We start from the raw sequence: 27517 nt of genomic DNA on the forward strand, positions 1-27517 counted from the left end.
ACTGGCGGTTCTAAGAGTGTAGACATACCCAACTGTTGGTCCCATAACGAACCAGCTTTGAAGATCTGATGAGAAAGCACTGGGTAAGTGGGAGAGTCGAGCAGGTGCATCTGGCAACTTCTTGAAAGATGGATTGGATGTGCTCCATGAGACTGACAAGTCAATTAGAAATGTTTGTGGTACATCAGCTGTATCGATAAAGCCGCCAGAAATATATAAGGCTTTGTTTTCGATAAACGAATTAGAAGGCCCACCAGTGGAGACGGGTTGGAACTTTTGGGCATGGGTGATATCTGGAAGGATGGATGTGAGAGCGAGCAAGAGAATCAGCAAGAAGGGAATAGAAGGGGTATGGCAAGAGGAAGGGACGAGCATGTGGAATGTACAGTGGGGCGTTAAGCTGATGTAGAGGAAACGCAAATGCTAATCAAGAGGGTTGAATGGGTGAGTGCGCGAAGGCATGAATGCGGGGCTATTTGAATGTTTGCACGAATGAATGCGTGGTGGACGTAAGATGTAAGAGAAGGTGCGAGAGAATATAGAAGGGTGTGAGAAGGATGTGGGAGGACTTGCGGAGATGTGAGAGGGTATGGAGGAAGAAGAGAAGTCAGTGATGGAAAAGAGAAAGCGGGAGGGTGTGTCCGCTGCGTGAGGAACTGAGTGCGAGTTTAGGTGACCAGCTAAGGACAAGAAGGATGAAAGAAAGGAGAGCAGAAAGAAAAGAAGAATTAGAAGAACCGGATGTTTATGATGGTTTGTAGGCCAAATTTCAACTACAATAAAAAGAAGCTGCTACGTTGTGTCTGGTATGTGTGTCATGCATTGAGATCCCTGAAGAGATCACAGACTTTGAAATAAGGTCTGTCCTGTGCATTTAAACAAACGAATTGGCAATCGATGTAATAAATTTCCCCTGCCCTGTTTCAGAATTCGGGATAATTGCAAAGAAAAAAAAACTCTGTCTTGCCACTCTGTGCCTGAAATGCTTCTTCGCCACACTGAGCGACTCCTGCTTCAATCATGCCTGACGCCTCGGGAAACAGCTTTCCTTTACTATTATCAACTTTGCGACGTATTCAACCAAGGACTTTTCTAAAACCTTTCACACATTCCATCTTCTTTGTCCTTCCCTCTATAAAAAAATAATAATAATTCACATAACTCTTTCTTTAAATCTTATGTGTACTATCTTTCTTCCGTTCAAAGAGGTCTTTTTTTTTTCTTTATTTTTATTTTTTTAAAAAAAAAATCATGTTAATGAGGTGATGTGTTCATTGGGGACGGAGTAATTTGTAATTTTTATTACTATTGTGAACAATGCAATCTACCATTTTTTAATATTTTACATAGTATGCAGGAAAATGAGGAAAATGTATAAAGTGATAAATGATGAAAGGAGTCTAACTTTTTATGGCTTCTTGCTTTAAGCAATGGCGAAGAACTTCTTATTAATACGGAAGCGAATGAAGAGCACAAAGAATGCAGCAACGACAGGCGTAATTCCTGCCCACATGATCGCTCCAAGGTACTTGCCGCCTTGAGCGCGCATAATGGCAGTAGCAATTGGGGCACCGAGCAAGTTACCTAAGGAGATGATTAAAAAAATAAAATAAAGCGAGAAATAAGTATCATGGTTATAACCACGGCTCATTCAAGTGTAGATTATTCTCTTAGACTGCTTAAATGAAAAAGTACACTTACCAACAACGTTTCCAAAGTAAAGAATTCCGAGCGCAGATGATAAACGCTCGACACCTACAACTTGTGCAACAACAACAGGGAAGATGCTGATAAATCTAATGTCACCAAAAAAAAAAAAAAAAAAAAAAAAAAAAAAAATCTAAGTATCAGCCCCTAGAATCTATTGTAGTTTCCATTTCCCATGCTGTAGATGTTTTACTTACCCTCCACCGAAGAGACCATATGCAACCATGAATCCAGTCAAAATTTGAAGATTCGAAGCCACGCTCCTAAAATTGTCGACAAAAAAAATGATGTTAAGAAATTATTTGTCGAAAGATCAACAATGCTATGGACTGGAAGATACTGAAGGGACGTACCAGATAGCGAGACATGAGAGTCCTGCCATGAAACAGCATGTAAATAATGTATTGGTTCGTCCGAGTTTGTCAGCAGCAACACCCAAAATAATTCTTGACGCGGCATTAATACCCTTTAAAATTATCAAAAGATAGCTATTAGACTATGATGAATGTAGAAAAAAAAAAAAAGTTTAAGCGTTGTTTATCTTACCGAAAACATGCTGATCAAATTGGCCCCAGTAGCTGGTGGTTGATTGAGTTCGGTTTGACAGTAGGTTGGAATCAAGAAGATGGGAACCATGTAGCCTAATAGTGAGAATTGTTATTGTAGAAATACCATAAGTGTATGAAGAAAAAAAAATCGCTCTTTTACTGTATTTCTCAGCTTTAACAGTGTGAAGTTATACCACTTACCGAAAGTAACAACGAATGCAGTTAGGAGTAACATGGTGAATCCAGGAGCTTTGAATAGCGACAGATCAAAGATGGGACCCTTCTTTACCGTCTTGACTCTGGGTCGAATGAATACAAAAATGGCAGCCATGAAGCCCAACACTGCAAATCCAATAATCCGTTGACACCATTGGATCCCTACACTCGCGATTAGAACCCTTGTAAGCGGTGCTAAAGCCAATCCTCCAATACCCGATCCAGCAACTGCAATGCCGTTGGCCAATCCACGTCGTCTCTCAAAATATTGTGCCGTGACTGAAATAGAAGAGAAGAATACCAGTCCTCCACCTACACCAAACATGAGGCCTTGTGTCAAATATAAATGCCAGAGCTGGGTAGCAAAACTGGCCAAAATGAAGCCTAAGGATGCAATCGCAATTCCGACAGCTACAACCGCTCGAAGGCCAATACGCCGAGTCATAGGCGCTACGAAGGGCCCTGGTAAGAACATGGCTGCGGTACCGATACTACCGACCCATGAGATTTGAGTTGCAACGGCTCCTGGGAAAGTGTTTTCCTTCAAGAAATGGGCTTGGTAGACACCAAACGTGATATTAGGTGCGAACGCCCAAAAATTGACTACAAAAGATGCAAGCACAACTAACCATCCAAAGCCACCCTCGGGATAGTCGAGCAATTTGCCCTCCATGGCTGGATCGGGCATTTGATTAACATCATCGCCATCTTCAATATCAGTCGATGCCTGGTCCCCTTCATCTTTGGGCTCAAGCTTCTCAGAGATCACGGAGGGGACCTTGGGCCTTGAACGATTAGAGAAATGTGATCGCTTTGAATGATGAGAATGATGCGAGTACTGGCGTTCAAGATCGTGTTGAGGATAAGGCTCCGTGTGAGTGATGCCGGAAGATACGGCAAGACTTGCAGAGGAAGGATTCTCAAAGGTCATGGCTAGTGTGGAGGGGAGCTCCGTTGCTGGAGTTGTAGTGTAATTATTGGAAGCATCTAGGTGATGCTGATCGATCGAGTCTTCTGTCGGCGACATTTATTTTTATTTTCCTTAAATATGCAAATACTTATATCAAGGATAAAATAAACAAAGGAATTATATTTGGAGTGGTAGAATTACAGTATTGAAGGCAGAGCGAAAATTTTAAGCAAGGAATATAAAGACAAAAAAACGTGTAAATGCTGTATTATATGGTGTACGTGTTGAGGAAAAAATGCTGAGAATAGCAGTGGATACAGACAATGCAAATGGATTAAGAGTATAGTAATATATATGAATGATGATGTAAAAAGGAATGAAATGCTGGTCTAAATGATAGAAAATAGAAAGAAAAACAGAAAAAGGATCGAAAGGGAAGAGGAAAACATGGCTCTATTTGTACTTTTTTCTTTAAAGTAATAGGGTTTTTCGCCCAATACTTGTCTGGTGTGCTCAGGTTGAAGTAATGCTCAGAGGGATTGGTGTAAATTGAAGGTATGCATTCGATGAGCAATCGAAAGTAGGTAGGAAAGAAAGAGAGGGCGGCGGACTTTTGGATCGTATCCAAATCAGGACAATGTTTACAAAGAAAAACCAAGCGGAGAACAGCCGTATTGTCGAAGCGGTAATATAGACCATACTGAGTATGAGCAAGAATGGATTAAGGATTAAGGTTGCTTGGTCCAATGAACTTTTCTCCTCTCTGTGTGAAGCTGAGCTTTGATTCCATCTCAAAGTCATAAACGTTTGAACAAAAAGGGAGGACAAAAGAGGGAAGTGCTTAAAAATCATACATATCACCCATTTCATTTGGTCGCGATCCCATATATCTTTAATCTAAAAACGATAATTTAATTGGCCTTAGTGGCATCTCACTGCCTGACGAACTTGGAACAAGCGAGGTAATTGGCTGCCAATATACTTGAGAGTATTCAAAAAATATAAGGGATCGCGACCAAATGAAACGGACTATACCATATTTTTTCATTTTGACAATCTTGACACTTGGGGATGTGCGCCTACCCTTTAGCTTCCCTCCTTACAGCATGCATGTTTTGGGCGTACACAAATGGATAAATCTGGTGGTTGTTTGGGAGATAGATTTTCCAAGGCACTAAGCCCAATAAAGATCCTTTCAATAGTAATCCTCACCAGTTATTAAAGGACAACGTGTCTTTTAACAAAAAAGTTTCTTGCGCAGTGATTGTGGTTCAAGGATAAGATGATCACAACAAGAGATTTTTTTAAGGAGTCATAGGAGTAGAGTTCAGCTCATCATACATTAGCTGATGGACTACCAGGATTCCTCTCATCATCATTCCATCATGCTGACATGGAAGTATATACTTGTTCAAGTGATAGTCCTATACAATCTATAATAGTATTTCTAACCCGTTGTGTGAATGGGAGGTGTAAATGGGGCTTTACTCAATGTGGAGCAAGATAACTTGCATGGATATGGGTAGCTTTAAAAGGCTAACCAAGGAGAATTTCGAAATCCCACTTTATTCAATGCTTTTTGTTTATTTTTGGTAAAGATGATTAATTGAGCACGGAAAAGGTTTTAGCCAGTGAAAAAAAGGATTAGCTTTTATACCTTGGCGGAAAAACATGTAAATAACAAACAACAGCATTAATAATTACAGAAGGAGATGAGGGATAGAGGACTGGGGGGGCTGGGGCGAGGTGAGAAAGTGGAGATTGCGATCAGTGGGCGCAGAAGACATCGTGAGTGATACAAATGTGTTTTATTGGGCATGCGCTACAATGGAAAAAAAGAATCCTCGGATATTGACATCAACAAGCATGATTTTCCGTCTATACTGTTCACTTTGCTCAACCTTACTGGTGCTTATTTATTTTAGTGTTTAACTCAACCACTTAATAGCTCTCTACTGTACTCAAGGGTGTACATTTATACACATTATTCAATTTACTACCCTTCCATGAAGCGAAAAGTGTTCTACTCTACATCTGCGCAATTTTTTTTCTCTTCGTTTGGACATTAGCATCGTATATAAAGCAACTTGTTACTTTCCCTCTTCCGCTGCTCCAGGATGAATGTAAAAAAAAAAAAAAAAAAAAAAAAGACGGATGCTGCAATTGACTCAAAGCGCAATGATTTTCATACCAAGGTCAAGGGCTACCTGAGAATCCAGCTCTTGATGTACTAGATTATTAAAAAAGGGGTCGCATTTAGAAAATGGGTCCATGCTTACAGATATTTTACTTTTGCGAAAGCGGAGATGGAGAGACGATCGCTCTTAGTAAAGCTGTATAAACATACTCATTTGATCTTTAATAGCAGTAAACTACTTTATCATAATTTATTTAATGCACAGCATGAACCTCAATTTCAAAGGTGTTATAGACTCTATTGGTAGCATCATTGCCTATAATCAATTAATTTCTACCTATACGATAAAACAGGCAGGTTGCATGGGCTTTCTGAAAATGACACGAAAACTTTCACGACGTCCTCAGAGTTGGGAATAGCAGAAAGAAATCACCAGATTTTGACGCGCCGGACACAAAAATTATTGGCGGATCATTTCCGCTTGACTTGACTGCACTCTTTTTTTTTTTTTTTTTTTTTTTTTTTGCAACTTGACGTTTATTTAGTTTACAACCATTTCCCTCAAGGATTAGCTTTGGCTTCATTCCTCACTAGTTATTTTCATTTGTTTCCTTCAACTCAATTTTTTTTTTCTTTTCTTCTCACCTTTATTTCATTTGGCTGTTGTAGCGTTCATTCAATTTACACAACTGCTTGTGGATTCTTGTCTGGTAAAACTGAGTCCGTTTCATGAGATCTGATAACTCCACGCCCCTTCTTTAAACTATGCCAGTGCTCTACTTTGAAAGAACTTCGGCTACAATGGTCATAAGATATAATTTTATGATAGAATTAACTATGCTTCTCTCCTGATAATAATTGATACCCTCATTAAAAAAAATAAAAATAAAAAACATATAACTGGTCCAGACTGATCAGAAATAAGGGGCTGTTGTTTGTTATCATATTTCTCATCGTCAAATAGATCATCAGTAACGCTAGTACATTGACAATGTTGACCTCGTAACTGTTTTAACCGTAAGAACAACAATCGTATTGTCAAAATTACGAAGACCACTACCTCCAGCAATCGCATTTATGTTCAACAGTACAGGAGGCAGACATTGAGGACAATGGTGATGATGTTAAGTCATTGTCAGAGTCCAACTCAGGACTAACTGTCAACTGCACTGTCATATATTCTTCTTGGGATTACAAACGGTGATATCCTTTTGATAAGCGCCGTGTTTGTCGGAGAGGAAGAATAGTATAAATTCCAAGCGAAATCATGGGTATATCCGTTTGCTTAATAACCATAGCTATCCAGATGTAGTACATGTATACTGTGCACAGTTTATTATAAGCTTTATTCTATATGTCTATTTATTTATTTATTTATTTATTTATTTTTTTTTTTTCCAAACTCAAGGTATGCTTTACAATTAACGGTGTCTGTAAGGATTATGTGCAGTCTGGTTATTCTGGCGATAATAAGACTCGTTTGGAGAGGTATAATTGTTGTAATCATCATAGCTATAGTCATTCTGATCGTAAGACTGACCATGGGAATTGTATGACTGGGATGGATGCTGCTGAGGGAGATAATATTCTTCTTCTGATGGAAGATCATTATAATAAGAATTGTGTTGTTGTTGACGCTGTTGTTGACGCTGATATTGTTGTTCTTGACTCTGTGGCCGTGAATGTGGCGGCGACTGTGGTGAATATTGGTTGTACTCGAAGGGTGTAGGGTTTGAGATGTATGGCTTGGAAAGCCTAATTGACTTGACAGCTTGTTCCTTGGCTTTTTTGCGACGGTAAAAAATGAAACCCCCAACTAATAACGCAACCAGAACAACACCACCAATACTTCCTGCAATGATAGGCACTAAGTTTGTGGAACTGGACCCCGAAGTCCCAATATACTCTGTTGTCCATGATGAGGTCTTCAAGTTATACACGAACGTGTTATTATCACTCGAAGCATCGTTACCTAGTCCACCCCAAGAAATCAACTGCTCATTGGAGATTGCACACACATGTCCTGCACGTCCTCCATTATTACCAATGTCCGGCCCTCGAGTCCAGGTTAGGGTTGCCACATCCAAGATATAAATGTCATTCTGAGCATTTCCATTCTGAGCAGGTGGAACGGGATCTCCTTGACCTCCAAAAAGAACCATCTTGGTGCCGCCATACGCAGGAACAAAACATGCTAGCCGGCGAGCCGTGGGGATATCTCCTCTAGGCGTCAACAGCTTCCAACCACTTTCTGGACTATAGAAATAAAGATCGCTTCGAGTGTTGGGCGTGTTGATTACAGATCCTCCAAAGAGAAGCAATCCCTTCAAAGTTGATGCCCAAACTACAGAGAAGTTGATAACTTGAACCAGATTTGAAGTCATGATATTGTGCTGAACTGTTTTGTCGGATGTTGAATATACCATCAATTCAACAGGTCCTCCTCCACCTTTGCTAAAGACATACCCATTAGGTATATACACTTTCCCATTTTCCGGGTCGACTGCTGCACTTAGACCATGGCTCGTACTGAGAGTGTTGTATTTCCCTACAGTCGACCAAGTTCCTGAAGGTATATTGTAGAGATATACGGTGCTATTAGAGATGACGAACCAATCCTTATTGTTCGGCAGGAGCACACTAGTGAACCTTGCGTCCGTGATACCATCCGCCATGCGTTTATAAGCAGGGCTGGAGGTGCTCCAAGATTTTGAAAGGTCGATGGAAAACATCTGAGCCATTAGAGAATCATCTCCTCCGAAGCCACCGAGGACATACATGGTCTGGCCATCAATGTATGCGCTAGTTGATAGAAACCCTGGTCTTGGTTGATAAGACGGAGGCTGTGTTTGGGCATGAGAGAGAGATGAGATAATAGATAAGGCAAGAAGAAGGACGGAAAGGAGCCATGTTGCTCGGAATGGAGAGATGTCTGGCCTCATTAAAATTGAATACAGTCTTTACAACAATGGTCAATATTTATTGCATATAATAAGTTTAAGAAAACGTGGGGGCAGGAAAAGAGGAGACACAGAAGGATAAAAGAGTTGATGCCACTGAATTTTTACAGGATGCTGAGAACAAATCAGAAATGGATTAAAAAAGATGATGAGAGAATGCAAAAGAAGTGGAAAAAGAACAAATGGTGGTATGAAGAGATGATTAGTTCAAATTCTGAGAAGATCCGTCCATTGGATGCCTGCATCTTTGTGAAGACCAGAGGGGCGAGAGGGGAAAATGATTCAGAGACAGGGCTCTCTGTGCACTACAAAACAAATAAAGTTATTATTTTTTGATCCAATGCTTTGCCTTCGGTTCTTTTTTGAACCTCAGTGCAATAGGGGTTTTTTACGCACTGTCCCTTGGAAGGGAGCGCTCTACAGTTTCCAATGTTTTGAGAAAGATTAGCTTTGGTCATGCAGTTGAGAGAACAGGTAAGCAATTTGATTACAATGTCTCATCTTTTTTGTCCGTCCTTGCATACCTCCTTTGTTTTTTTTATTTTTTTATTGAGAGGACAAAGAAGAAAAACCCACGTTTAGTACATAATAGATAATAGATAATAGATAATAATAACAATAATAATACATAATCATAATCATAATAGTAGCAATGGTAGTAATAGTAGCTTCCACTTTGGAACAGAAAATCAAGAGATGCCGTTTGGAATAGCAGTTGTTTCAGCATTCACACTTCCATTTTGGTTCGAAAACAGCCTTTCATATCTCGATAATTGCTCGCGAGTCAACATTTCGCCTCAAATCGCTGTTGTTCCAAGGCTCTGCTGAAGCAATTGGTTCTGGCATGATTGCCGAGGTTGTAACACAGCTTGTTGCATGTTGAAATGATGCTGTGATACCGGCATTGCCACCTGATTCGGATGCTGAGGAGCATAATAAACATATATATATTGACCATGGCTTCGATTTGATGGCAATGGCTGCGGGGTGATCATAATAACAGCCGGCTCACCTCTTATAGAGCCAACCCATGTCCGCCACTCACGCCATCCCCAGAAACAGTAGCTTGATTTTTTTCGCCTTTCTTGTGGCGCTTTAATCCTGGTGCCCACACAACCATGAAGTTAATAAGTAAGTAATCATTGGCTGTTGGTTTTGGTCGTATAAATACTCTTCTGTTGCTCCATTTGGAATATAGACATCCTCCGTCGTAGATCAGCAGCGGCTGCTAGCCCGTGTCCATTGGTGGAAAATAAGCTATGACTAGGCCGCTTCCAGCCGTTGGTTGCAAATTCATAGCTGTAGGTTGTATCATTGATGAGGATAAACCATTCTTGATTGTCTTTCATGAGAGTGCCCGCAAATCGTATGGTCTGCGTACTCAGGAGGAAGTCGTTAGAAAGGGGGCTCAAGATTTGGATAGGTCAATGTAAAACATTTTGTTGGTAAGATGATATTTTTTGCCACCGTTGAGGACATAACCGCTCAGAACGTATAAGGCCTTATTCTCTATGAACACGCTGTTGCTATAAAGGGCAGGCTTGGGTGTGTAAGACTGGGTATGAGTGAGGATTGGAGAGAGAAGAAGAATGAATAATGTGAATACTACTACAGTCAATTTGCCTAATAACGCTGTAGGCGCAACACCTGATAGGTATTTCGATGGCATGAGAAAACTCGAGTAAAGAAAAGGGAGATAGGACGAGCTATAAGACAAGTAAAGGAGGAATGAAAAGAAGGAGAGAAGAGGGTGAATAATGCATCACAACGATGGCGAAGACTGAAGAAAGAAAAAAAAGACTACCTAATCTTTATCGCGCAGGCCATGGACTCGATTACTTATGTGCATTGTTCAATTATTCACCGAAATAACAGCAAAGGATTGAATAGAAAAAAAAAAAAAAAAAAAAAAAAAAAGAAAGTCTTTCCAATGTTCATCAGCCGTACTTAGTACCACGGAATAGTACTGCACGCTACTTTCCTGGCTGCAAGTCTGGATGTTCAAGTTGCAAGTTTGATTAATTAAAATGCAGGCGCATTTCATCGAAGTTGCTTTCATTTGACATTTGATAATTAATAAAGCACATCTGAATTGTATATCTTTATACTTTCTGTAGAATAACGCGTTCTGCACAAAGATAGTTAAAAGTTTATTACTCTAAATAGTCAAGGCTATTTTTTTTACGCTTTAGCCTACTTGTGAGGATTGAGAGGGGCCGGGGCTAGGGAATGTCGCTGCGTTCGTAGTGACCCCACCAGTCATGTTTTGCTCAGATATTAGTCTTTCAAGTCTAGCATATTGTTGGCGAGTCATCATATCAGCCTGTGCCCGCTGCTGTTCTAGGGCTCTTTGCTCCTCAGGGTCAACATAAGTGGAGGCTTCTGGGGCAAGTGTTCGTGGCTGGTCTACAAATCCTTCTTGAGGATTAGATGGTCTATGAACTATGGTTGAAGCAGGGGAAGCAGGAGAAGACTGTAGCTCTGCTTGAGCCCCTGGTTGGCTTTGGAGCGCTGACTGAGGCCGTGGTTGGAGGACTGGAGGAGCTTGAGCTTGGTGCGATGGCTGAGACTGAAACTGGTGCGACGGCTGAGACTGAAACTGGTGCGATGGCTCGGACTGGGGCCCTACTTGAGAATCTGGCTGGGACCCCGGCAGAGGCCCAAATATCGACTGGTGTTGGGGCGCTGGCAGAAGCTGGACTGAGTTGTACCATGTATGTTGCGGCGTCACTGGTACCTGATGCACTAATTGTGATGCTTGAACCTGGTCAGAATGCAAGCTAGGAAGCGTCTGCAGTCCTTGTTCCTGAGCCGGTGCTTGCGGTTGTACTTGCACTGGTGACTGTAGTAGCGATTGTACCTGTACATGTTCTTGCACTGGTGAGGTTAGCGCCTGATGCGGAATAGCGTGATAACTAAATGGGGACTGAGCTAGTGGCTCGGGAGCGACCAAGATTACAGGCGGGTCCACGTCTGGTGGAGCCACCAGTTCGACCTCACCATTAAGTTTAGCAACAGACTTCTGTTGTCTCTTATTATTCTTATGACGCGAAAGCAGCGTCCCAATCAGAGCAAATAGAATCACAGTGCCAACGATAGCACCAATGATTACTAGTAGATTGGAAGATGAACTTTGGCTATCACTAGATGAGGCTGCAGTTGGGGGGACATAGAGCGGGTCGGTGGAGCTCTGTCGCGTGGGACCGCTAGAACCGGTGGTGTACTCTGTTGTCCACCTTGAGGTCTTGAGGTTGTATATAAGAATGGGATTGATAGTGGCGCTGGATACAGGAAAACCTCCCCAGACAATTAGCTGGTCGTTACTGAAGGCGCACACATGTGCGGCCCGTGCTCCTGTCGGTCCAACATCAACGCCTCGTGTCCATGTTAATGTGGCGACGTCAAGGATGTAGATATCTCCGAGAGTAGGGCCACTATCCGATGTTGATGCTCCAGTTCCCTGGCCTCCAAACAGAATCATTTTAGTGCCTGAATATGCAGGAATAAAACAGCCCAAGCGTCGAGCTGAGGGTTTTATTCCATTAGCCTGCAGTACCTCCCATCCACCTCGCTTACTATAAGCGTACAAGGCATCATGAGCTATTGATGTGTCGATCGTAGATCCACCAAAGATTAACAAGCTATTCCTTCCCGGGGCCCAAGTGGTCATGTAATTAATCACTCGAAGAAGTCCTGGTTGCTGGGGCTCCTCATAAAAGTAATCGTTTGTTTCTGGATGGTAGGCCATCAGATGTCTTCCTGTAGTGGGAGAATAGTGTCCGTTTGGAATATAAACCCAGCCAGAGACAGGGTCTGTAGCAGCAGCTAGCCCAAGGCCTGGAGGGTCAAGAAATTGTCCATGTCGCTGCCAGATCCTTGCACCAAGGTTATAACTGTATGTTGTAGTGTTAATGAGGACGAACCATTCCTGGTTATTCTTCATGAGTGCGCCAGGAAACCGCACACCCCCATAGCCATCTGGAAGTCGTTGATATAGTGGATTGCTTACTCGCCAAGGTTTTGATAAATCAAGTGAAAACATTTGTGCTGTGATCGGATCTGATGGTAAAGCGCTGTGGGCATAGCCGCCTAGGACATACATAGCCTTACTCTCTATAAACACGCTATTGCTGGCGTAGGCCGGCATAGGCTCATAGTATTGTGCATGAATGGATAGTGGAGTAAGAACCGAAATCGAGTATATGAACAGGATAGCCAGCCTGCAGAATGGTGCTGCAACTAAGGGGTAAGAAGTGTGGATCAACAGCATGACAACACGAGTGAAGCAAAGATTGGAAGGAGGGGAGGAGGTACGCAAGGAAAGAAGGCGCAAAAAAAGAAGGAGAAGCGGCACGATATTATATAAAGCGAAGGCAAAAGCGCTGGCGAGATCACCAGAAAATGCCGAAAAGAAAAGATTTGTCTGTTTAACAGCAAAGAATAGAAGGCTCACCATCATGAGCTCAATGCACAACCAAAACATTTGGGTCTAGATGCAAAAATCCAGTCAAGACGCGTGTACATTGTACATGTAAACAATTGTAAATAAAAAGCAACAACATGCATCAAAGTTTTATTGTATTAGCTTCTACGGACTTGAAGATATTCAGAGAGGTGCGAATCAGAAAGCGCATCTCCGCCTGTGTTTACGATATGCTCCGCGCGTCGATGTATTATTTATGAGATATCTGGATATAATTAAGAACACTGGTATACCTTGACCCCCTTTCTCATCTGATGTAGACACGAAGAGCATAGTAGACATATACTAGCCATGGCTTTGGTCCAATAGCAATGATCCCGAAATCAGTCGGCTTACCCCTGGTAGAGTTATCGTATCTCCACCACTCACTGTATCCCTTGCATCCAGTGGTTTTCGCCGGTGGATCTTGCACCGTGATGCAAGGCTTTCGGTATGGTGAACTACCACTCAGAAAATCTTCGACGTCGGTGGTTTCTGCTGTACCAAGGGCGGATTAGGGTATTTTCGTTTTAAGGTACATGACAGTGCTACTTGTAGACCAATGGTGCATCGCACCAACCAGGCCCACTGGTGAAAAAATATCTGAGTTTTGGTGAAAAAAAAAAAAAAATGCACCGGCGAAAATCGCTTTATTGCTATTATCATTTACCTGGTCTGTTACAAAGAGCGGTTCTGGACTGTGCCGTCTACGAGAGCGACTGTAGATTTCCTACCCTTGGACTCATCATGGGGTCAATAGAAAGGAAAATCAGATGCATCAAGGCGTGGAAAGGTTGGATTTGTAGTTGCTGTAAGGATAAGGTTTTCAAAGATGCACTTTTTTTTTTGAGAAAGGCTCTCTGCATCATGCCTAGAACACTAAGTACGAGCCTGCACGGATCTTTTTTTTTTTTTTTTTTTTTTTTTTTTTGGCGCAGTAAAATACAATGTTGGTTGCTATCAATTAGTCTTTTTCCTTAAGCATGCACTAGTAAGTCATTTTATCATTGTTATTATCTTAAAATATATACATTTCTTTATTATCTACTCTGCTATCAATTGCGTAAAACTAGGGTATTAAAATAATGACCATTTAGCGATCAATATAGTCGCCAGGCTGCTCTGAGGACAAGCCTGGTGATGCATTTGCAGAAGATATTATACTGGGCTGGGGCGAAAGCAAGGTTTTGTTGCTGTCTGGGGATAAACCTGGAACTGCATTCGGCGGAACAAATGGCTTGGGTTGATAGGGCGTGTACTGCATTTTTGGCTGAGGATGGCTGTTTGGCTGAAAGGGCAGCGGCACAACATTTTGTACCGCTAGGCCATCTGCTGTTGGCACTGGAAAAGACACGTGAGGCGATGGTACTAGTGATGTTGATGGGCCATACGCCTGTATATACGATCCACGTTGTTGTTGATTACTGAACATCAATGGATCATAGTCCTTAATCTCTTCCTTCTGCGATTCCACAACTGGTATGGGGAGATTTGATGAGTTTCCTTTCTCTATGGTGCCGGCTTCAGGGGAGGTGGGCGGGGGCGTGGATCCCTTGATAGAGGCTGACTTGCGGCGATATATCATAATGAGCCCAACCACAAGCGCGATTGCCGCTACGCCCCCAATACTTCCTCCAATGATAGCCCCCAGATTAGGCTTGGGAGAGTGTTCTGGCGGAGTAGTTTGGGTTGTGGAGGGTTGAGCTAAGGGAGATTGAGACTGATTTGTGGGAGATTGGACTGTAGGAGAATAGTCTTCAACCCACCGCCCCTCCTTAATGTTATAAATTAGTAATGGGCTGGCGATATTGCCATTCGAGGAGCCGCCCCAGGAGATGAAGAGGTCGTTGGTAATAGCGCATGCTGATCCAAGGCGTGCAGACCCAGCACCATCACCAGAATAAGGAGTGCCCTTTGTCCAGGCCCAACTACCAACGTCGAGGATATATATATCATTTATTGCAGGACCATCAGGACTATCGACTTGCCCACCAAACAGGACCATCTTGGTGCCATTGTAGGCGGGGACGAGACAGGCCGATCCACGCGGCGTAGGTATATCTCCCGTGGCGCTCAGTCCTTTCCATCCATTCCCAGGGCTATATGCATACAGATTATTCCTTGGAATATTTGAAATAAAGCCCCCAAAAACAAGCAAATTCTTCGAGACGGTTGACCACACTACTGAACTATCCGTAAGATTTGCCAGATCTGGATGGTTGGTCTCATCTGTGTTGTAGTAGGTCTGATTTTCTACTGTAGAATAGGACATCAGGACATTAGTGTTTTTATCGAGATATCCACCTGGAATATAGATTATGCCTGTTTCTGGGTCTGCTGCTCCACTTAGGTAATATTCCGATGCCAAACTGGTATTATTGCCAACTAAATGCCATTTTTTCGTGGGTATGTGGTAGAAATAGACGTTATCTTGTGATAAAATGTACCATCTCTGTTTGTCTGCTAGTAAAGCGCTCGGATGTGCATAATCCGCTGGACCGCCATCGGATATTTTTTGATATGATGGCCTAGAGGTGCTCCATGGAGTGGAAAGATCGAGCGAGAAAGCTTGTGGCGATGGCGTATTATTTTTATCAGCACCACCTGAGACATATAGGGCTTGGCCCTCGATGAATACACTGGTCGAGCTCGATAATACGGTTGGTCCAAAAGGTTGCGCATGGATACCGGCTACCAGAGACACGTACAAGATCGACGTGAAGATGCACCTCGTAAAGGAGGAATGAAGAATTGATGGTCTCATTCAGAGAGTATGAAAGCTAACGAGAGTTATGATAGTGGAGGGAAGCATGTAAAGGTATGATTGGGATGAGAAAGAGAGAGATGTAAGGTATGATTAGAAAGAGAGAGATGTAAGGTATGATTAGAAAGAGAGAGAAGCAGAAACAAGTGAAGGTGATGTGCATGCAGGATTGGGCTGTGGTGTTATTATGCATTTGCCTTAGGGCAAATTTTGCTCCAACATCAAAGAAAAAGTAGGGGAAACTTAGCCCTGAAGAAAACTATATGTTTATCAACATATCCGAATTGATGTTTGCCCCAACCCTCTTTTATGATTTTGATCCAAGAAAAAAAGGGATGTAATTGCGATATTCATCATATACATGGGGCCGATAATCTTGGCGGTCTCTAACCTCGAGGGTAAGAGTAAGAAGCCTCAGATAGTTCACGGACAACTATTGAAGTACGGCACATTTTCTTTAAAAAAGAGGATCTGCGGCTAACTTTAAAATTTTTACGACACGTGCGTTTTGCTAGTCTCTCAGTGTTGATTGTTGTTACACATTTTAGGGTAAGAGTAAATATCCTTTTTATCTTTCTTTCGGAAGAAATTCTAAGAATAGGCTAATTCACTGGCGAGAGTCATGGACACTTCAGGCTTTTGACAAACAAAGACACCTTTGTCTGTAAACAATGCATGCGCTGAGTCCTTCCAATCTTTCATTCCATACTGTGTAACAAACAATTTTCTTAATCTTTTTCTCCCGGGGCTTGACAATGGTACGACCGTTCTGAATGCCTTGTCTTTTTTTTTTTTTTTTTTTTTTTTTTAAAAAAAAAGCGCCATACTCTTGTACTAAAGAGAGCGTTCCCGAAGAAATCCTTGGTATATAATCACATACTTTAATACTTGTAAACCAGCAATCGGAGAGGATGGAGTGGCTGATGATTGTGGATAGGATTTCACAATCTGAATATTCTAGGGATTCAGATCATGAATATAAGGAGACTCCAGTAGAATGATCAGTATTCGTGGGAGGAAACTGGCGAACATGAACCCATCGATCTCAAGAGCACACTTTTGGGCCCTTATCTCGAAGTGAAAGTGAACTCATCCACGCCTAACCATTTGAACTGTAGGCTTGTAGCCTTCCCTTGACCTCTCCTCTTAATGGTAAACTCTTGAAACATTAAAGTGCTCCAGTAATGAGGAGAACAACCAGGCGTCGCCTCTCATCGCCGAGCTTTCTCCGACTAATGGACTATGGGTGGGCCTATCCCTTCGACTGTAAACTACTAAATCCATGAATGTTACAAAAGATTGCAGTGCAACAGAGCAATGCACAAATATTTTGTGGCACCCTAATGTGGTATGGTGTTTTTTTTTTTTTTTTTTTTTTCACCTAATATATACAAATATATATATGTCATGTAGTGACGATGATCCCGGATGTGGAAGGATGATCCACGAAACAGCTTGCGCCTATACCGCTTGAGTATAGAGAGGATATAGGTCAGGACCGTTTATACAAGACTATAATAAATAGTGAGGTTATTTATTATAGTCCACAGTTTTCATGGGGTAACATTAAAAACCCACGTGGAAAGGACTGCTGGATATGTCGTATAAAATCTCATTTGCATCAAATATTTCAGACAACAAGTGCAGCCTACTCGGGTCCTTATTCATATTGCCATTCAAGTATTCTAACATTGGCCAATTGTTCACAATCCACCTCGCATCCTCAGCTTGGATCTGTTGATGAAAATCGCCTCTGAATTCTACATGTCTCAGATTTTTCAGGCCCGCCATTTTATCCAACCCGGCTATCAATCGAAGGTCCACTGTCCGCTTTCCATCATCGCCAGATCCTGTTAAATAAAGAGTCTTTAATCTCTTCAGCTTGCCCAGTTGGTTATAAACCATGCGTTGCTGTGCCAAAGCTTCTTCGGTTTCTCTTTCTGCTTTTACCCCTTCCCTCTCCTGAGTATCAAGATCGTATTCAAGGTCGATAATCAATTCTGTCAACTCAGTACTAACCCATTCTGCCCCATCGATAATTTCAGTCATTGTAATTTTGCTTGCATATAAACTTGTAAGCTGTGGACAGCTCGACAAAATCGCCTGTGTCATGCCTCTCGATTCAACAGCGTATTGGTTGAATTCAAGCACTTCCAACATATCACAGAATCGTCTTGGCTCTTTGGTTCCCTCATCGTTCAAGTCCTTCGAGTCCTGAAGTCCTCTATCTCTCAGAAGCTCTTGGAGGCAAAGTGGTCCGAATTCACAATATGGTGCTTGGAGCCGTTTAAGTTGGGTCATCCGCCTAAGAACGGCCGCCATTTCTATATCGCTGAAGGGGACTCGTCTTAAAATTAAATTTTGCAAGTGGGGCAGTGTCCATGGGTCTTGTAGAAATGCTGCTTTAATGAAATCATGGCTCATCTGCTCCTGCGAGTGAATACTCTGAAGACAGTCTGTCTCATATGTCAATGTTCGTATATTTGGACACTTGCGAATAAGCATTCCGAGATAATACATTGAGGAATGTGGATGTGGATCTACTACTATGACGTTACTGAGCTCCAAGGTGCGAATACGTGAAAGGAGAACATCGTTATCCTGGTCCAACAGATCAGTAGGTGGTTGCAGAAATATAATGGTGCGTAAGACTAAACATCGAAGTTTCTTGCAGACCCGAAAGAATGCATCAATATCCTCACCTCTTATCTGCTTATTATGGATAGTCAGGATATTAAGATTGGGACACATCACGAGCACACCCCAAAGATCCTGATCTGAAAGCTCAGATGACTCCCCTATGTCCCATTCATATTCAACCTCCTGAATCGTGTTCTTATGGGCTCTAACTAGATCTACAAAGGATCTCAACCTTTTAATATCAAGAGTGCTCCTCCCTCGCACCAGATACCGCACGATCCGGAGACTCTTGCATCCTCGTAAAGACATGAATTCTTTCGGGAAGTAGCCAGAAAACTGAAGTTCTCCAATTAAATGCTTGTGGCGCTGAAGCACTTCGCCAGCAGGAAGCCTCTTCCGTTGTTGCAATCGGTGGCTTTTAATATCGATGCTTCTCCATACAAGTCTGATTAGTGTATCATGAAAAGTCTTCGAGACAGTGAGGCAGATTACGAGGTCCTTTCGAGTGAGAGATGAGGCTAGCATCTCAATTATTTCCGGAATGTGTAATGGGTGTGGTTCCATTTTAAAATGAAATGGAGAAGAGAGAAGAATGAAATCTTTGTACATTTAGTGACGCCAAAAAAGGAGGCTAATATTATACTGTCTTACTAAGAGATGCCCAACCTCGAGCGTATTGCGAATGGTAGGAAACAGAACTCTCAGGTCTAAAACGCTTGAAACTTTTCAAAAACAATCCTAATCAATCAGCAGAGTCCGAAGGAGTGGCATCGGTTGTAGAGGAATCTAGATATCGCAGATTCCATAGCTGACAAATGCCACACTATGAAAATCATCACCTCTTGGAGCTCTCAGAAATCATCTCGCGTATTGGCGTTTTTCTCAATCAAGATAACCTCTTGAATTATATATTTGTCAGCGACTTTCTGGCGAGGACTCTACATGCAATTTCAACTCAAGTTTACAGGAGCTATAGGAGGCAGTACTGGAATGTACCAATCTTAATTATTCAGGTGCCGCTGAAGTACAAATGAGTAGTGATGGAGTTTATCCATTGTTCAGCTGTTCAAGGAAGTTAGGGTCTTGTGCTTGTGTATAGTGATAATCCCTCGGCTTCCCGGTAACTTTTTGGCCAACAACGCGGACGAATTTATTTCCCCAAATTTAGTGTTGAAACCAGAGGGTCAAGCTTGCGCTCTTTTTGGTTAGACCCTTACAAATATAAATGGTTTACTTAACAAAATTCCTATAATTGAAAAGACTTTCCCCAGTATCCTTGCGCACTGACGAATATACCAGATCTGTCAATTTCTAATGTGGAAACAAAGGAGAAGAATATAGTAGGACTTCTCAGGCAGATGACCATGCTAAAAGATCTAGATGCGATTTCGGCCAGCTTTCTATGTGAGAACTATTAGCAGTTAAGCAGGAGGGCCTGAAAGATGGACACAGGGTGTTAAGAAGTAAGGCCCTAGAGGCTCTATGAGTCGGTTACGTTAATGAAAGTCAATACACGAAGTAGTAGGTCTGAGGTATCGTACAAGCGATCTTATTCAACTGCCCACGTCCGAAACACCTGACTGGCTCTAAAACCATGATGGCAAGAATTGCTAATAGTGCAGAATGGGCCAGCACTGACCTCATCAACTTGGACATCTTCCTCGAGGCCGACATAGATCAAGAGACTTCAGAAGCTATGGCAAAATGGCGCGCTGTGCTTAGACAGCTAGGCAAACTAGCCCGACTACAGTTTCTTAAATTGATAGGATATAGTTGGGTGGCTAGAAGAAAGCGAACACTGGGCCTGAGGCTCAGAACAGGTCTGGATGAACTAGTCTACCTGAAGAGCCTGAGAACATTGCTGTCTGAACATGGACGCCGGCAGAAGCAATCGGAAGAAGCAACATGGACCTGAACAATTGACCGAAAATGACATATATGGGTGGCTAGGCAAAATACTGGTCGTTGGGGATTTATCTTGTTCGCAGAACACTATGACACAAATATGCGTGTTATTAAAGCAACTGGCGAATCCATGCTCAAGGAAATAAAAGCTGAATTATTACTTCAGGATCTTGTATGGTGGATAAAGCCTCCCAGTACATGTTTCCTGTGTTAAAAGCGACATTGTACTCGTACTAATAAAGGAAAGAAAAAAGGTCCTTATCGGTCATGTTACGGACCTAGTTACAACGGATGTGAGCTATAGCTGCCGAAAGCGATATAGAGGTATTTAGTGCTCTCGTTAAGCAGACTTAATCTCTTTTCTTCTTTTTTCAATCAGAAAAGCACCGTTCTATCAGATGTAGTTTTCTTGTTATCATGCTCTGATTATAGGCTGAAAGGATTAAAGATGCGATTTGGTCTAGTAGGAGGTCATGGCAAGAACAAAAAGTCGTTTGACTTTTTTCAAGTGAACAAGGTAGTGTTTTATTTCACTCATAAGGCTTGACCGCCCATTCAAGTCGACCAAGCATTCTATGAGATTTGTCAATCTACGTCCTCCTAATCTCTGAATCCGAACATAATGGATCCTGTGCTAGTATGGATAGCTCCCCATAATTGGTGTCATCTAGTGTGCTATTGATGGTGTCGTAACTGCTTTTCCAGTCCAAAACGGTCAGATTACAATATACGCAAGGCACTATTGCCCACCTGTTTAGAGCCAACCTTATCTTTGGGTATGGCAAAGAAACGGAAACCCGCAGCGCAAGGACATAGTTGGCTTCATCTGGGCCAATAGTGATTAAAGTTTGCTGTTTAAATATGTAAAAGCGTTTGATTGTTATTTAGGCCCTTATTATCATTGATAATCTGGAAAGACTCAAGCCAGGATTTTGTAAAACATGGAAAGTGAAACCCTTTATACCCTCGAGCCTATTTGGGCAAAGGTATACAAGTGTTTACTATTGAAGCCTTCTTTGACAGAACAGCCGAGACATGCTGAAAGTGTGAAGCTAGAAAAGTAGCAGGTAGACTCGGGTAAAGGTGCCAAAGAATGGAAGCGACAAAGCATTGGGATATTATTCAGTGATGAGTTATCGCATGTACACACATGAGGGAAGTTGAGATGAGCCAAGGTAAACAGAACTACGACAAAAGCATGTGCTCGTTGCTGACCTAGACGTTCAGGCGCTTTATTGTGGAACGTATATTGTTCGTTTGACTTGTGCCACTTTTGGGGATATAATTGGTTAAAGCGTTGGTTGCTGTCATTGAGATCACACATTACTACAAAAACATGTTTGTTGACACCAATGGCGGGTGTGGTTCCCATCATTATGGTCCAATCAAACATATTCACATAAGAACTTCGATGCCCCCCTGGGGGCTGTAGGAGGGCCACAACAATAACTCTAAGCTCAGGACTTCTATGGCGACCATAATACTAATGTTCGAAGACCCATCTATGAATAAAAAGGCGCATGTACATGATAAAATATGAATCCAGACCTTGTTTAGCTTCACAAACTACACAAAGGTCTTCTGGGCCAAAATATCCTCGACTTGACTTATGTTCCTCCAACATAATTGTGTAGTTGATCGCGGTCTATATCATACCCAGTTTTGACGCCCGATCCTTAACGCTACCAGAGGGCTTTTATGCTAAGTAAAGATGCTCTACTCACCGGAGTCCCCTTGCCACTTATAAAGACGTTGCTACTTGCCCATGTTTTCTGCCATCCACTTGGTCAGCGTCAGCCTTACATAGCTGGTCAAATGAATTTTGCTCCGTTTCTATCCGTCCTGCGTCTCTGTTAGCGAGCTTGTTTGTTGCCATCTTATAAAGGAAGTCTCTTCAGTTTGGGTAGTAAGATTGAAGTGTTTTGTTAGCATCAAAGGCCCTTCTTCTGTATTCATTTTTTTTTTTTTTTTTAGGTAATCCAGCCGTTGTTTTTCTTTTTCTTTTTTCTTTTCTTCCCCACAATGGATCTCGAAATAGATATGTTTAAATACCTAAATCAGCAAATCTAATTGTTTGGGGTACAGTTCTCTGTCTAAAGTATTTGAAGAAAGGTATCATATTATTGTTAATAACACTGGTTTATGTCATTCGACCGCGTAGGAATGCTGTCCGAACCAATACATGATGAAACTATGCAAGATGAATGGTAAAAATACATCGCATAGACGTTGGTCCCGACTTTGGAAGGTTGTACCTTTATTAGTCTGTATACTATGCTATATGCTATACAGGAATTCTTTACAAGCCGTCAAGGCCAACGGAATAAGAGAATAGCACAAGTTGGCATCTGTAGCAATTCAATTGATTTTGGATTGTGCTAAAGGGGGATTTAGGCTTTTGACGATTCACCAATGAGAGTTAGGAAGTTGCTGCTGTGGCGATTCAGAGCACTGATCAATCCAGACCTTTTGAGTTATTTGGAGGACGCTAATGCAAAGTGGCACAGCATGGAGAGAGAGATCAACTGCATATATATATATACATTGCTTGTCGCGGATCTATTTTTTTACGCTCGTCAAAGCTGGTAGAAGACGCGCTTTTTCGCATCTTTTTCCACGTGTATCACCATCTGCGGCCATGCGGCCAAAAATTGTGTGCATTTGTACACAGCATCTACAAAATAATAATAATAATAAAAAGTGTTGCATGGGATACAGAGGTGCATGAAATATGGTCGGAACAAAGATAAGTGCATTCTTCCCTTTACATATCAATTCTGTACTTTTTTAATACAAAATTTGTAATGACCTCGGCGACGGGAAATACACAACACATGTAAAATGTGTTTGCTATACATGAGGCAAGCTCCTGGAAGTGTAACTTTATTATTTTTTATAGGTTGTTCCCTTTCAAACAATTTGAGCACATTTTATCCTTCTTATCTTGGTTCTTGAAAGGCTCTTTATTCCCTTGCATCAAACATCTTTCCTTTAAAGGGTCTCTGCCAGGGGAAAGGTAGAGCCATGACCAGAACTAGAGCCGATGGGTGAATAGAAATGTGAGCCTACTGCTGTGCTGGGAAAGAGGATTATTTGATCCAAAGACAATGACAAATTCCGTATTGCTTGGAGATAAGCAGCCAAAGATCAATGATGATTAAGAGATATTTATTCAATGTTGGGGCGAAAGAAGGAATGCGAAATGCCGAATTATTTACGTTCGTGGATAATATTGAGGTGTGACAGAAATAATATATTATATACTTTGATTATAGTTGGGTGAAAATAAATGATACAAATGATGTTGTGCTTCGCAATGTTCACGTCGCAATCAAGAAGAGCCTTCAATGATCTCCCAACGCAACCCTAAACCTTCTCAGTCGAATAATTTGGCAGTTTGTCTTCTGATCCAGCAGCGGTGCTATGCTCATCCAGAGAGGAGGAAGAACCAACCTCTGCATTAGCAAGATTGCTAGCAGGCTTGACGGAATCTCTGTTGGGATACAAGACTAAACTGACGACCAAACCCACACCACCCATGATCGCAAACGAGTAGAGAGCATCGCGATAGCCTGGTAAGAGCTCAGGTCCCACTGCAAAGAGAGAGTTCTTCTTGTTAGCAACGATGTTAGAGATGGCGATTCCAATGGGAGCACCGATCTGCAGGAAAACGTTGTATACTATCAAGGTAACAGATACACAACATTAAAAATATATTCGGGAAAGATGGCCTGATGTACTGGTTGAACAGATGCTATTGTTCGCAACATTGCCAAAGCTCGAAATAAAGTTTTCTGTGCTAAATATGATTTATAATTTTTTCTTACCTGCACCAACAACACCTTGGTCCTCATCTGCAGCATCTGCAACTGAATTAATTTGGCAGGTTAACCAAATGCAGACCATTGCAACCATGTTCAGGAGCAAAGAGGGGAAAACAGTGGCCCAATAGTTTGATTCGGCCTTAATCTGGGCCCAGAGGACACCTGAGGCAATCATAAAGAGCCAACCGACCACAAGTACAGCCTTGGACCGAAGATAAGGATTAATAGCTGTCAAGAGACCAACCATGAAAATAGCACCAATACCGTGTGGCAAGAAAGCTACTGACGTCTTGAGAGCGGAATAACCGAGCACATTTCGAACCACAAGTGCAGAGAAATAGAAGTGAGCATTCATGGCTGCCATCATGACTGTCGCAGTCGCACAAGAGGAAAAGAATCGACGAGATTGCCAGATACGAAGGGGCATGATCGGGTAATCGATCTTGAACTCAATGACTACAAAGGCGATCAATAACACAATGCCGACCAAGAAAGGAGCCAAAGCCTTGGCAGAACCCCAACCAGCTGCAGGGCCTTCACTGAGATAGTAAATCACACAAACGATACCAATCGTGAAGGCAGACATGCCAAATATGTCAAGGCGACGATCTTCTACCTTGCCTTGAGCCTTTTCGGCAGGAATAACTAAGATCCCCAAAATAACCAGAGCGAAGCCAATAATGGCAGTAATGTAGAACATCCATCTCCAGCCTTTTTTTTTTTTTTTTTTTTTTTAACGGTAAAGTGAGAGCATAAGTGGATCAGGTCAGTGTGTTGTTAGGCTTTATTTTTTATGGTATCCAGCAACAAATAAAATATCCATATCTTTCTTACCAATTGTTGAACCCAAAATACCACCAAGGAGGACACCGACAATAGAGCCGACAGCAGCAGTGCCTCCAAAGATGCCCAGAGCCTTGTTTCGCTCAGGTCCAACAGGGTAAGTAGTGGTAAGGATGGCCAGAGCACTAGGGACAGTGAAGCCAGCCCCCATACCCTGCAGCGCACGGCCCACAGACATGACCACGGGTGTCTGAGCGAAGCCATTGACAATAGACCAAATCGAAAACCATGTTACGCCAAGAATATAAATGTTACGATGACCATATAGATCACCAAGGCGACCTCCTAACAATAGGAAGGCACCATATGCTAAAGCATATGCGGACGATACCCTTCATGAATAAAAAAGATTTTTTTTTTCGGTTGCATAAACAAAAAAAGTCAGAATAAAAGAGTTGTGTAGCGCGCACATGCACTTTTTTTTTTTTTTTTTTTTTTTGCTATACCATTGTAGTTGATCGAACTTGAACCCAACATCTTGCATAACGTTAGGAAGCACAATTGTCACACTGGCAACATTGATGACATCGAGCATCTGAGCCAAGGAGACAATGGTGAGCAAAAGTCCCTTCGTCTGGTTCAGACGGCGATACCAGGGGAGCTGTGGAGAGTTGTCTATGTTGTCAGACATGGGTGATATAATCTATAATAACGATACGGTGTAATGGAATACAGGCTTTTCCTAAGGTAATAAAATAAGGAGAGAAAAGGGGAAAAGGGTATATTGCTGTATTGTTGAAAAAGTGGGATGGACAGCGAAGGACGAATGGGGTATATATAAGAAAAAAAGAAAGAAGGAAGGAATGAAACGAAAAAGAAGGAGAATATATAAGTAAACTAGAGGGGAAAGTCGAGCTACGGGAGCATAATTTCTTTTAGTGCTATGCAAGGAGGATGCAGGAGAGTGGTGCAAATGGAGGGTGGACAGGGAGACTGAGATCTCTTTTTATACTTGGATGCAACTTGACATTGCCAATGCGTGTTTAAGTATTTTGGCCAAAATAAGCGTTGTAACCGATTTATTTTTTAAAGTTTTATTTTGAATGTGCGTCCATTTGTCTATTCCCGATCGCCTAACATCCAATCCAGCATAGCATTGTAATCTCTCATCTGTTGATGCCATTGATGTTCCAGATCCATAGCGGAGCACAGTTTTTACTTTTATTTTCTTGGTCTCAGGTTGAACTTGCCTTCACCCTCCACCTATACTGTATACACGAGTATGCTTAGAGAAAAGCAGTAACCCCACATCCTTTGAGCTAAGGGTTGCCGTATCTATCGACATGAATTAGTTGAGAGGCGAGTCTTCATCATTGGTTGGAGTGCATTCCCCCTTTATTCTTGTCACCCTGTCTCCCGTACACATCGCTGTTGCAACCTACCGCTGCGCTGTTAATATTTTTTTTTACCATGCCACAGAAAAACTAAATTTTACCGGTACAATTTTAATTCCGTCAAAATGTATTGCCTACCCAGCATAGCCCCTTTGACTTTATTTCTTGCGGTAATCCTTATTTTCAAGAATGTTGGAATCGTTCCAGCTCGCAATAAATGTATTGAACACATACACGCGTCCATCCATTGTGATGAGTAATGAGTGTTACGCTTCAGTTTTTTTTGTTAAAAAAAAAAAAAAAAAAAAAAAAAAACGTATTTCCATTCACTAAGTATTGCTGCAAATCACAACATCCATGTAGATTATATGACCACAGGTCCTCTTTTTGCTACCATCCACGCATCTAAATACGTTTCTATTGTTCGATTACACTCTGTTGATGTTTAGGGGCCATGACCCAATTACAGGATCACGAAAAGGATGCTGTCAAAGTTGGTGGCAAACTGATTTTTTTTTTTCTCGTGATATGCCGTTGCATTATCGAACAAGTCTCGATCCGATATGAATAATGAAAAGAAGGGCGGATGCAACACCAATAGTTTCCCAACGTTCTCTAAAACACCACGTAAAGTATCCACATGTATTCTGAATGTGAAATTCAAAAGAGATTGTGAGAGAATCTGTCCTAGATTCCTGAAGTGGACTTGGTCTTAAGATCCTATAGATCGATCTTTCATATATTGGTGGATCTTACATTTTATCCTGAGGGGCGAGCAAACCGGTTGGCATGACACAGTGGGTTAAATACTTAGATATTTTCTGCATCTTCATATCCTCTGATATAATTTTAAAGTCAATTCTTCAATAAATTGAATATCACATAATAGGGCTATCAGAGACTTGAACGGCCCCGAAACCGGCCAAAGGTCTAGGAGTGGAGGCTACCAATAGAAGTGGGCGAAGTATCTGAGGGAATGAGGTGCTAATGATAGTGTCAATTAGATGAGGTATACTGCACATGTGGGCTGGAATGAGATGGAGAAGCACATTGTGACTGTTATACTTTTTGCGTCGCTCCATTCAGGGTTCATTTTTGTGTAACATCTTTTTCTTTTGCGTAAACCTTTCAAACCAAGGTTTTATCTCACTGCGTAAGTCAGATACGCCAAATAGGCAAACTGTAGTCGTGGCTCCATGAGCTGCACACAGATTTAGCTCGCGGCATGTTAGCCAGGCTGGCTATTACGATAATATCTAACAGAGTG

General features: G+C 41.9%; 7 protein-coding genes across 7 annotated transcripts; 2 read left to right on the top strand and 5 right to left on the bottom strand.

Moving 5' to 3' along the window:
* Positions 1–1278: 1278 nt before the first annotated feature.
* Positions 1279–3806, bottom strand: BCR41DRAFT_344500 (major facilitator superfamily domain-containing protein). Its single transcript, XM_022022525.1, has 6 exons — positions 2457–3806; positions 2254–2348; positions 2061–2173; positions 1905–1970; positions 1702–1796; positions 1279–1584 (listed from the first exon to the last, which is right to left on the bottom strand). Exons 1-6 carry the CDS (start codon positions 3496–3498, stop codon positions 1424–1426), a joined length of 1572 nt encoding a protein of 523 aa, XP_021886746.1. The 5' UTR covers positions 3499–3806; the 3' UTR covers positions 1279–1423.
* A 3110-nt stretch (positions 3807–6916) lies between these two features.
* BCR41DRAFT_344503 (hypothetical protein) lies at positions 6917–8724 on the bottom strand. Its single transcript, XM_022022526.1, has one exon. The coding sequence runs from the start codon at positions 8458–8460 to the stop codon at positions 6940–6942; it is 1521 nt and encodes a 506-aa protein (XP_021886747.1). The 5' UTR covers positions 8461–8724; the 3' UTR covers positions 6917–6939.
* Positions 8725–10666: 1942 nt separating this feature from the next.
* On the bottom strand, positions 10667–12748 carry BCR41DRAFT_403151 (hypothetical protein; the record flags this gene model as incomplete). Its single annotated transcript, XM_022029347.1, has 2 exons — positions 10667–10879; positions 11339–12748. The coding sequence occupies 2 exons, from the start codon at positions 12746–12748 to the stop codon at positions 10667–10669; spliced, it is 1623 nt and encodes a 540-aa protein (XP_021886748.1).
* Positions 12749–14749: 2001 nt separating this feature from the next.
* BCR41DRAFT_344506 (hypothetical protein) lies at positions 14750–15020 on the top strand. The gene has a single exon (XM_022022527.1). The coding sequence runs from the start codon at positions 14801–14803 to the stop codon at positions 14993–14995; it is 195 nt and encodes a 64-aa protein (XP_021886749.1). The 5' UTR covers positions 14750–14800; the 3' UTR covers positions 14996–15020.
* A 2151-nt stretch (positions 15021–17171) lies between these two features.
* BCR41DRAFT_10994 (hypothetical protein) lies at positions 17172–19181 on the bottom strand. The gene has a single exon (XM_022019377.1). The coding sequence runs from the start codon at positions 18951–18953 to the stop codon at positions 17271–17273; it is 1683 nt and encodes a 560-aa protein (XP_021886750.1). The 5' UTR covers positions 18954–19181; the 3' UTR covers positions 17172–17270.
* Positions 19182–19938: 757 nt separating this feature from the next.
* On the top strand, positions 19939–20259 carry BCR41DRAFT_391493 (hypothetical protein; the record flags this gene model as incomplete). Its single annotated transcript, XM_022028360.1, has 1 exon — positions 19939–20259. The coding sequence occupies one exon, from the start codon at positions 19939–19941 to the stop codon at positions 20257–20259; it is 321 nt and encodes a 106-aa protein (XP_021886751.1).
* A 3141-nt stretch (positions 20260–23400) lies between these two features.
* On the bottom strand, positions 23401–25823 carry BCR41DRAFT_344511 (major facilitator superfamily domain-containing protein). Its single transcript, XM_022022528.1, has 4 exons — positions 25363–25823; positions 24908–25248; positions 24077–24784; positions 23401–23929 (listed from the first exon to the last, which is right to left on the bottom strand). The coding sequence occupies exons 1-4, from the start codon at positions 25545–25547 to the stop codon at positions 23616–23618; spliced, it is 1548 nt and encodes a 515-aa protein (XP_021886752.1). The 5' UTR covers positions 25548–25823; the 3' UTR covers positions 23401–23615.
* Positions 25824–27517: the final 1694 nt, after the last annotated feature.

The sequence above is a fragment of the Lobosporangium transversale genome, assembly GCF_002105155.1.
Source record: "Lobosporangium transversale strain NRRL 3116 chromosome Unknown BCR41scaffold_1, whole genome shotgun sequence".
Classification (NCBI taxonomy): domain Eukaryota; kingdom Fungi; phylum Mortierellomycota; class Mortierellomycetes; order Mortierellales; family Mortierellaceae; genus Lobosporangium; species Lobosporangium transversale.

Excerpts from the sequence above, each read along its gene's own strand:
- BCR41DRAFT_344500 (XM_022022525.1), bottom strand. The coding sequence starts at position 3,498 with ATGTCGCCGACAGAAGACTCGATCGATCAGCATCACCTAGATGCTTCC. Across the intron at positions 2,349-2,456 it reads TGCATTCGTTGTTACTTTCG|GCTACATGGTTCCCATCTTC; the intron begins GTAAGTGGTATA and ends TCTCACTATTAG. Across the intron at positions 1,971-2,060 it reads CTCTCATGTCTCGCTATCTG|GAGCGTGGCTTCGAATCTTC; the intron begins GTACGTCCCTTC and ends CGACAATTTTAG.
- BCR41DRAFT_344503 (XM_022022526.1), bottom strand. The coding sequence starts at position 8,460 with ATGAGGCCAGACATCTCTCCATTCCGAGCAACATGGCTCCTTTCCGTC.
- BCR41DRAFT_344506 (XM_022022527.1), top strand. The coding sequence starts at position 14,801 with ATGCTGATCCAAGGCGTGCAGACCCAGCACCATCACCAGAATAAGGAG.
- BCR41DRAFT_10994 (XM_022019377.1), bottom strand. The coding sequence starts at position 18,953 with ATGTACAAAGATTTCATTCTTCTCTCTTCTCCATTTCATTTTAAAATG.
- BCR41DRAFT_344511 (XM_022022528.1), bottom strand. The coding sequence starts at position 25,547 with ATGTCTGACAACATAGACAACTCTCCACAGCTCCCCTGGTATCGCCGT. Across the intron at positions 24,785-24,907 it reads TATTTTGGGTTCAACAATTG|GCTGGAGATGGATGTTCTAC; the intron begins GTAAGAAAGATA and ends AAAAAAAAAAAG. Across the intron at positions 23,930-24,076 it reads CCAAGGTGTTGTTGGTGCAG|TATACAACGTTTTCCTGCAG; the intron begins GTAAGAAAAAAT and ends TTACCTTGATAG.